The sequence below is a fragment of the Tachysurus fulvidraco genome, chromosome 26 (assembly GCF_022655615.1).
Source record: "Tachysurus fulvidraco isolate hzauxx_2018 chromosome 26, HZAU_PFXX_2.0, whole genome shotgun sequence".
Classification (NCBI taxonomy): domain Eukaryota; kingdom Metazoa; phylum Chordata; class Actinopteri; order Siluriformes; family Bagridae; genus Tachysurus; species Tachysurus fulvidraco.
This window is the reverse complement of record NC_062543.1, coordinates 15,376,642-15,387,089: the sequence shown is the minus strand read 5'-3', so window position 1 is coordinate 15,387,089 and position 10,448 is coordinate 15,376,642. Positions and strand designations below refer to the sequence as shown.

Genomic DNA, 10,448 nt, shown 5'->3' with positions numbered 1-10,448 from the left:
GCACCTGCTGGCTCCTGAACTCTAATTTCAGCTCCATGTAAATGATGTGGTTTCTCTCTTTCACTTCCGTATCTGTGTTACATTTTAGTCAATTAGCCACATTACATTTAGTTCAATACCATAACAAAGAGGTAATAAGATAAAGAGGCAAAACCAGATTGGGATGTGAAGAAGAAAGGAAAGTCCAAACCAAGAAACACCTAAAAAGAAACACTTGAATTTGCAAACTATGTTTATATTCACTCAGAAAAAGAGTGGACTGGATCAGGCAGGGAAGTGGATTGGAGAATACCAGCTTCTAGAAAAGCAGTTGTGAAATTGATGGTATCTTATTTCAGACATTCACCCCTTTGGCTTTGGACCTTCATTTAGATGATTGACCTTGGAAAGAAAAAAGCAGGATTATTTGAATGGAGGTGGTGGAGCCCTGTAATCTATAGAGGTTTGGATCCATCAATGGAACCCAGTTTCTTCCTTCTGGCCTGAGAATCACCAGTCATGCTGATCCTCATGTACCTGATCACTGAGCTCGATTCTCCATTAAAACTTGAGACATTAGAATGTCTACTACAAAAACGAATTGGAGTGCTTGCCTGTTGGAGCGCTTGCCTGTTGGAGCTGATGTAACCATTTTATTTAAAATCCTGGAAGACCTGAGAATTCATCTATGGTTTCAAAATTCATCTATGTGAGAAAACCCACAGTACATCTGAAGTACCAGATGATAGAAGTAATTAAATGGATGACTGAATGTCTTGATTCTTTGAATGTGTTGAATTATTTGTTGTTGTTTTTTGTAGTTCTTTCTAGCCAACAACTGCTGCCATCTTGTGGCTGTTCATTGACACTTGCCCATGACAGACCTGACAGAGCAGGTTTAAGCATGTTTTAAAAATTCAGTACAATGTAACCCTCTCACTGATTAACTGGCTCTGATTTGTCTAGGGAAATAACTTTATACGTGAGAGGCACATCTAAATTTACTAATTTATTAAAAAGGTATGATGTGTACTATCAAAGTTACCCAAACTGCTGTATTTAACCTCGGGCTTCAGACTTCAGTGTTTCTTTAATTGTTCTCTTCTATCACTCAGACCACCTAATAATAAATAGTAACAGTAAATAATAATAATAATAATAATAATAATAATAATAATAATAATAATAATAATAATATCACCTAATAGTAAAAAGCATTCGTACAACACAATAACATAAATCTCAGAAAAGCTACAGGCCTTTCACCAACCTCTTTCATTAAAGAAGCAATCACAGGAGATTGTAATGTAGAAACAATAAACAAACATTTATTCTCTCCAACAAGTGTAAATAAAACAAACCAAATCCCCACAAATGTAAATGTTACCCAGCTGGGATTTAAATGTTTTGTTGGTGCACTTAGTTGGAGCTCAGGTGAAACGTATGAACACCTTATACTGTAGTACTCACGTAATCCAACTGAACAGGGAAACTCAAAAGAGAAGCACCCCACCATCCAACGATGTAAACGAAGCCAAGATGCAGTAGAAGTCTCCACGTGGGCACCGGTCTCTCCTGCCGAATTTCGTAGCCTTAGTTTCTCCGGTGCTCACACACTGTACACGACCATTCGCGTTGCAAACCGTTAAGCACTCAGATGAAAAGAACTTGAAATATCCTTTTGTCTGTCACGGGAACGCACACACGCGGGAACGCGGGAACGCACACCATGCGCTCCTCACATAGAGTTCATTCCGGTTTATTTTTGTTCAGCAGTCTCTTATCTGCTAGGTGTCCTTGTATGTCGTCTGCAAACTCGGTTGTTAGGTTTCTTTTTTTTTCTTTTCAATGCCACAGTATTTTTTTTCCCCCGAACCGCCGATGTGCACACGTTTGTCGGTCACCTCGTGTCCTCCGACCCAACTCACTCACTTCACAACGTTTTTTTTTCCGCTCCGCCCCCTGACCTCCAGAGATCAGTGAGAAACCCACCTCATTGGTCAATACAAAACTTTTTTTTTTATAACAGTATTTCCATTACTTATTTCTTTTCTGTTTGAAAGTAATAATTTTTTACCGATTTAGTGCAAAATAAAACACAAACTAAATGATTATTAGGCCCTTATTTTAGCAGGGCTCTACAACAAAATAAGTCATATGACTGAACTGAGTAGCTGAACTTTGACCCCTGATTATCAGTAAGACTTTAAATTGGGGAGAACCCAAATTCTACACTGACACTAAGTCTTTTTGTAAATGTCACACCCATCCTCTTATCTAAACCAATAACATGATCCAATCTGTCCTGAGTACTAGCGTTAAAGTATCTTACAGCATGTTACGCCATGTAGCTTGTCAAGTTTAGTCAAAGACTGCGTTGTTTACATACAGCCACAAAAAAAAAGTGAAATCCATAATGTATCAATAGAATCTATAACGTTTAGACAGTAATTATACAAGAACAGAGTTCCTGAGGTGTCCTGACTACATGATATCACTCTTACATTCCTGGGCAGATCTACAATAATTGAAAAACATAAAGCAAACTCCTCAGAAAATAGATCTTGTTAAGAAGATAATGCATGATGGTCAGATGGTATACTAATATTTTTTATTATCGTTTCTAAAGTAACAGCTAAGTTACAAGGCCTGATATGGTGGACACGCCGTGTATTATAAGGTTTTATAATAAAAAGATAACCGGATATCTAAGAAAAAGTCATTGTTATGGTGAGGTTTTTCTGTAAGGAGTCTGCAGTGTCAGCGCTTTGTAACAGATCAAGCTGAACATTCAGTTATTAGGATCTGAAGTTTTTTATCTATGTTAACACGATTGCAAGGCATAAGAACTGTCTGAAACCAGAGGTACCGTGCATTGATCATGTTTAGAGACAAATTTCTTGGTGTTCATCTAGCGGAGAACTTCAGCTTTGTTACTGAACACCAGTTCCATCACCAAGAAAACCAAGCAGCGTCTCAACTTCTTACAAAGGAACATCTCCCTCCCCCCATCCTGAATATGTTTTACAGAGGGACCATTGAGAGCATTCTGAGCAGCTGCATCACTGTTGAAATGACAATAAAAGCTTCTTGACTTGTTTTAACTTGATCTGATGGTTGGAGTCAGTGTCAGTAATTCAGTATAACCTGGAGTCAGATATTCATGTAATAAAGGACCTCCAGAAGAGCTTTCATCCTTCTCCCAGTGCAGATAATACACTGAACTGTATGGTCCTGTCAGTCTCTATAGTTTAACACTGACTCATCGTACATCACGGACGGAGAAACACACTCAGGAAACACCTGCTGCTCCTCACGCTGACATCTTAGATTCATGTAAATGATGAACTTCTTCTCTGAAATGTAGATGAACACATTCTGTGGTGTGTGATGTTGAGCGTCTCCTCCCTCTGCCCCTCCTTCTGTCTCTCTTATAGCACGTCCCTGCAGTCTCTCCTTTATCTGCTCGTCACGCCGCTCATCTCTTCACTCAACACCAGAGTCCCATCACACACGGACACCATGCTGCCAGCGCTCTGCTCTCTCTTCACTGCTCTCGCATGTAAGATTTCACAACTCTGGAGCTCATCAGCATTCGACCTCCATCTAATGTGAGCATGAAGCCATGTAACATGTGTGATGTTTTTATTCCAGGTGTCAGTGGTGTGACTGTGGTGACACAGAAGCCTCCTGTTCTCACACTGACTGCAGGACAGACGGCCAACATGGACTGTAACCTGGGGACTGTCACTGGTTACTCTGCACGCTGGTACAAACAGGTTCCTGGAGGAGTTCCTCAGCATGTGATAAGACACCATCAGACCTGGAGCTCTCCTAAGTATGGAACTGGTTTCTCATCTCCTAAATTTACATCAACATGTTCATCTGTATCAGACTGTAAGGTAATAATCAGTAATGTGAAGGTGGGAGACTCAGCAGTGTATTACTGTCAGACATATGACAGCTCTGCTAAAGAGCACGTATCACAGTGATGTACACCATGACAAAAACCTCCTCACTGCTCACACTCACTTCTGCTTTCACACAACACCAGAAAGAACAAAAACCTCAACTTCAAATCATTGGAACTGAAGTGGAAACTCACTTAATGTTCACTGAAGTCACTTTGAATTCTTCACATTTTATTCCACTTTTATGTAAACAGACACAGATGGTTGATGATTCCATTATATTCTCAGCTCAGTTGTTTGTCTGTAATGATCTCAGTGTGATCAGGTGATCTACATACGAGAGCTTTCCCACTGATTCCCTCTGATGTTTGTGATTAGTGACATTGCCTGACAGATACCAGATGTGGTCAGAAAGTGGCAGAAAGTAAATCCATGAGATGTTTGAAGTAACTTAAAGTTATCTTCTGTCATTCAGAACAAGAGACATTTGTAACAGCAGGATTCCAGGCCACACTGCTTCACTGGGATCTCCACTGAAACGCTTAAACACTCAGTCATAATGTTTTCTCTACAATCTTTGGACAAATGGATACAGTGGATTTCTAAGATGTGGCAGTAATTATCAGCAGAGTGATGAACAGAGCAGAGGATGCTTTCATAAAGCCTCAGAGGCGGGACCTGGAGCTGCTTTCAGCCAATCACACGAGTGGGATGAACAGCTGCTCTCATGTCAACCCCATGATTTATTAAAAGCATCTGTGCTGAAGATGTAATTTGAATAACTAAAGCCATAAACTATACAGTGTGCAAATTTCAGATTGACGAGTACAGATTCACTCGTATCACTGCAAATCTTTCTGTAATCTATAATATATTACATATATATACTATATGAAAAAACAGGAATAAATAAGAATACTTTTCGCTACCTAATAATGTAATGTACTGTATGTAAGAACTATCTATTAAAACACACGCCGATGAAACGTATTTCCAGCTCAGTGCTGTTCAGTTCTGCATTCTGATTGGTCAGATGGTGTGGATCAGTTTCTATAGCAGCGGCTCTGACAGTGGTGCAGCTGCACATCACAGGTTAGTGTTAATGAGCTCGTTCTAACACCTCACTGTTTCCAATGTAGCTCCACAGGGAGTGAGGGACATGATTGTCACACAATCAAGGTAGCAAACTATGCTAGCTAGCTATTTCACATTTTATAGCTAGTCGTCTTCCACTAACAACCTCGTTAGTTCCTTTCTTTAGATTCCAAATCATATACATAAAATACTGTTAAAGTTTAGACTCTAATCTATCTATCTATCTATCTATCTATCTATCTATCTATCTATCTATCTATCTATCTATCTATCTATCTATCACAAACTAATGGCTTAACATTTTAAATGTCTATAATTAATACTAATAGTTCTTGTATTCACTTCTTTCTTATTTGTTTGAATTATTAACCTCATTAGAAACTCTTTATTTCCAAAGAGCTAAAATTACACACTGCAGACCAGCAGGTGTTTCCTGAGTGTTCCTTCATCCATGAAGTGTGTGTGTGTGTGTGTGTTACTGAAATGTACCACTAGATGTAGTTAGGTGATTAGTTGTAGAAGTAAAACAGTTGCTATGATGAACGGATGATGAACAGAAACACATTTAACCACATCTTGTCATTCTGAGGTAAAGTTTAAACATTTTCCACCACCATGTTACTGTTTCTGCTCCAAAGGTTAAGATGATAAATTTTCTAAAAGTTCCATGAAGGACAGAGAGACACGGTTTTCTTTTTCAGGACTGCATTTTAATTCCACTTCTATTTTGATTACATGCAGGAGTTTATATCCTTAATTTTTCTACACATTCAGCTTGAACATCTAAAAAACATTGCTGAAACATTTATATATGTATAAAGCAATAATCTGGTTCATTCACTGCATTCAGACTTGTTAATCTTCACCGATGAGGCTTTTCCTCCAGCAGACACTTCACACGTTATGACTTTGTCGTTGTCCCACTCGCAGCTGTCGATGGTCAAATAGCTGCTCAGTGTGAACTTCTTATTGTCCTGCTGCTGTGCAGAGCCGGTGATGACTCCACTGGTGACCGAGTTCCCGTCCACGAGCCAACTCACGGTCACGTCTTTACTGGGAAACCTCCTGGACATCGTTATCTGACATCATTGTGAAATTGAAGAAGTTCGGATCTACCAGGTCTCTTCTTCCAGCTGAATGTCTGACCAAAATCGGTAACTATTGCTAGAAGGGCCTTGGTCAGGGAGGTGACTAAAACCCCAGTGAACATGCTAATTAGAGCTGTAGAAGTCCTCCACATAGAGAACAGAACCTGCTGGGGGTCAAACCATCTCGGAATTACTTCATCTACCAAGCCTGTAGGGTCGTGTGGCTAGACAGAAACCACTCCTGAGTTAAAGCCATACGACAGGCACTTAAAAGTCTCTGAGAACATGACAAACTACATTCTCTGATCTGATGAGACAAAACTGAACTCTAGGCTGAACTCCCACGTACCACATCTATGTAAACCAGATCATGAACATCTACTGGCTAGTACTATTGCTATGATGAAGCATGGTGGTGGCAGCATCAAGCTGTGGGAAGGTTTCTCAGGGGCAAGAACTGGGAGAGAGAATGAATACAGGCAAATACAGAGAAGTCCTTAAAGAAAACCTGCTCCAGAGTTCATGTAATGTTCCACTATTCATCAAGGCCACAACATTAAAGCTAGAACTTGTGGTTTTGGGTTATGATATGAAGACTGATGGTCAAAATGTGCATTTGTTGCATCTTAAATTCAATCAAAACTAAAAATGAACGGTCAGAATACTTGTGTTTAGTAAAATACTGGTGCGGTAATGTTGTGTCTTACACAATAACAGTAACTGTGTGGAATAAATGGAATAAAAAGTCGTACAGTATCTGTGATCTTTAAATGTGAAGAATTCAAAGTGTCTTCAGTGAACATTAAGTGAGTTTCCACTTCAGTTCCAATGATTTGAAGTTGAGGTTTTTGTTCTTTCTGGTGTTGTGTGAAAGCAGAAGTGAGTGTGAGCAGTGAGGAGGTTTTTGTCATGGTGTACATCACTGTGATACGTATTCTTTAGCAGAGCCGTCCCATGCCTTACAGTAATACACTGCTGAGTCTCCCACCCCAACATTACTGATTATTACCTTACAGTCTGATTTAGATGAACATGTTGATGTAAATTTAGGAGACGAGAAACCAGATCCATATTTAGGAGAGCTCCAATCATAATGGTGTCTTATTACATGCTGAGGAACTCCTCCAGGAACCTGTTTGTACCACCATGCAGCTCTATCCGTGACAGTCCCCAGGTTACAGTCCATCTTGGCCGTCTGTCCTGCAGTCAGTGTGAGAACAGGAGGCTTCTGTGTCACCACAGTCACACCACTGACACCTGGAATAAAAACAGCACACATGTTACATGGCTTCATGCTCACATTAGATGGAGGACGATTGCTGATGAGCTCCAGAGTTGTGAAATCTTACATGAGAGAGCAGTGAAGAGAGAGCAGAGCGCTGGCAGCATGGTGTCCGTGTGTGATGGGACTCTGGTGCTGAGTGAAGAGATGAGCGGCGTGACGAGCAGATAAAGAGAAGAAGTTCATCATTTACATGAATCTAAGATGTCAGCATGAGGAGCAGCAGGTGTTTCCTGAGTGTGTTTCTCCATCCGTGATGTACGATGAGTCAGTGTTAAACTATAGAGACTGACAGGACCATACAGTTCAGTGTATTATCTGGACTGGGAGAAGGATGAAAGCTCTTCTGGAGGTCCTTTATTACATGAATATCTGACTCCAGATTATACTGAATTACTGTCACTGTCTCCAACCATCAGATATTAATTACATCTAATATCTCAGTATCTTAACATATCCTGCTGGGTCTCTAGGGAGAAAATTAGGCGCCTCCGCTATAATTTACATACATTCAGGTAATTTCCCAATATTTCTCCACCAGAATAAAGGTCTGCCCTTTACACAAATTAGCTGACCTTTTAATTTCCTGTTATTTGACACCTTTTTATTCATTGTTGTTCATTGTGCTCAAAAGACATTAGTTACTCAGTCTTTCATGACAGATGTCTGGTGGTTTTGTATATAACTATGTTGACTCCTTAAGCTTGCTGAACTTATGAACTTTGTTATGATCTCTGTCTGTCACCTTCTAGACTGGGCCCACGCATACATCTCCTATCTCCTACTAAAGGTCAGGTATAATATATATATATATATATATAATATAATATATATATATATATAATATATATATATATATATATATATATATATATATATTGCCTTAAAACTATTACAACATCTGGGGCCTACTCCCATATGTCTTATGACACCAATTGTAATATTTTGTAAGGCATAATACTTTACTTTGGGGCATTCCTGAGTTTCAAGATTTTTCACAACATTATTCCCCCCTTTGAGGCTGTAAATCCTCAACCAAACCTACTGTATGTTGCAGTAATCCTGACATAAGGATCTCTCTATAGAGATCTGATGTTAGAATATCTCACTGATCAGTTGTTGAATTTTCCACTTGGAAGGTCAAAATTAAGTTTACAAACATGAGAATTTTTATTTTATATTAAAATGACCAAATTATCCTGAGAGTCTCTCTGACCAAGAGAGAGGGAGGAGACGCTCAACATCACACACCACAACTGAAGCTCTCCACAGTGATGTACTACATACTGAACACTCACCTCACTGTTATTATTAACACACCATCAACACTCTGACACACACCGTCTTCTTCTTATAAACACTCTTTATTCATGATCTCAAAGTGATCGTTACAATGATACAGTTTCTGTTGATGAAATCAGTCATTAACATGCAGAAAGTGTTCCTCTACAATTCAGAGAAGAAGTTCATCATTTACATGAATCTAAGCTGTCAGCATGAGGTGTTTCCTGACTTTGTTTCTCTGTCGTGATGTCATCGAAAAAAGAAAAAAGGGTCAGAAGGACTGCCGGAACAGTCCAGGAGAAGATGAAAAAAAAAAGCCGGTCCGAGCTGGAAGCTATCCCGCTGGGTCTCAGTTCTTGGGCGGAATCATTCTGTCACAACCAGAGGAGGAAGGAGACAGACCCCTATGCAGGATAGCTTGAATGAAAAGGGTTTAATAAATAATGAAGACAAAGACATAAAAGACGATACAGTTTTTTTTGGATTGCTTAAGCACGATTTTCAAAACAGGGCCCGTGTTTTCAAAACACTACACACAATTAGCACAACCACACACACAATTAGCAAAACACTACAGATCCCTTGCATAATTAAACACTCTAGTAAAAACTATATACTTCTGTTTCAAAACCACACTTTTTTACCATATGAAACACACACGTTTCACATTACTCTACTCTGTTTGCACGAGTTACACTCTGTTGTGATAAACCTAAAACACTTTTAGCATTTCTACTTCCCTATGATTAGAGTAGGCTACCATCAATAAAGTACAAATATAATGTAAATTCACCAAACACTACACAAGACCAATGTTGCAGATTTAAGAAACTCATTTTATTTGTCAACACGCCCAAAATGTTGACATGTACTGTAAGTTTACTGTAAAAATACAAAAAAAACTAGACATTGTCTCTTCGCCTAGCTGGATCTGGCCAGAGAATTTCATCAACATCGCAGGCAATTTTGTCATTAGTAAGACACCTTGGAAAGAAATGTCGTGAATGACGAATCCATCCTTGCATTGCTGCTACCTCCATCTGGTCACAGGCCTCCTCCATGGCTTGGATGAGGGATACCTCAGCCTGGAGACGGAGATCATATACCTTCCACCGCCATGCAGAGAAAAACTCTTCTATAGGGTTGAGGAATGGAGAGTATGGTGGAAAATATAGGATGGTGAAATGTGGATGTTGCTGAAACCAGTTCGGAACCAGAGCAGAGCGGTGGAAAGACACATTGTACCAAACAACAATATATTGCATATGATCGACTTGAATTGCTGCTGTTATCTTGTGCAATTGGTCCAAGAATGTAAGTATGAGTGCTGTGTTGTAAGGGCCCATATGGGCATGGTGGTGGAGGACTCCATTCTGTGTAATGGCTGCACAGAGTGTTATATTACCCCCACGTTGCCCTGGGACATTGACTATAGCCCTGAGACCAATGATGTTTCTTCCCCTCCTCCGTGTTCTCGTCAGGTTGAACCCAGCCTCATCTTCGTATATGAACTCATGCTGGATCTCCTCTCCATCCATTCGTAAAACTCTCTGAGGAACAATGTCATGCAAAATTGTGTAGTTCAGTGTAGATATGATGTTGATATGATGATATTTTTACAATACACTGTATCTATTTTCCAGTCGAAATGTTATCACACTTGCCACTGTGTATCGGCTTAGATTTGGCTGTACTCGCAGTCCAGCCTCCCTCAGTGTCAGGCCGTGGTTGACAACGTGGTCAACCAGTGTTGCGCGGATCTCATTTGTCAGATTTGGACATCTTCTTGTCTTCCTCTTCCTCTTCCTT

At 39.7% G+C, this 10,448-nt stretch overlaps 1 protein-coding gene and 1 gene segment (V, D, J or C); one reads left to right on the top strand and one right to left on the bottom strand.

Annotated features, from left to right (window-relative positions):
* Positions 1 to 10,448, top strand: part of LOC125138446 (immunoglobulin lambda-1 light chain-like) — a 45,175-nt gene that overhangs the window by 4,762 nt on the left and 29,965 nt on the right. Inside the window, exon 1 of one of the 2 annotated variants that reach the window (XM_047809505.1) lies at positions 3,487 to 3,541. The exons of the other annotated variant lie outside the window; for it this stretch is intronic. Coding sequence (XP_047665461.1) covers positions 3,502 to 3,541 — 40 coding nt within the window. The 5' untranslated portion in view covers positions 3,487 to 3,501. Of the gene's footprint in view, positions 1 to 3,486; positions 3,542 to 10,448 lie in introns of those variants that run through there. 2 annotated transcript variants of the gene reach the window in all.
* Positions 5,674 to 6,994, bottom strand: LOC125140346. The segment is given in 1 exon segment: positions 5,674 to 6,994. A coding segment is annotated over 1 exon segment (240 nt).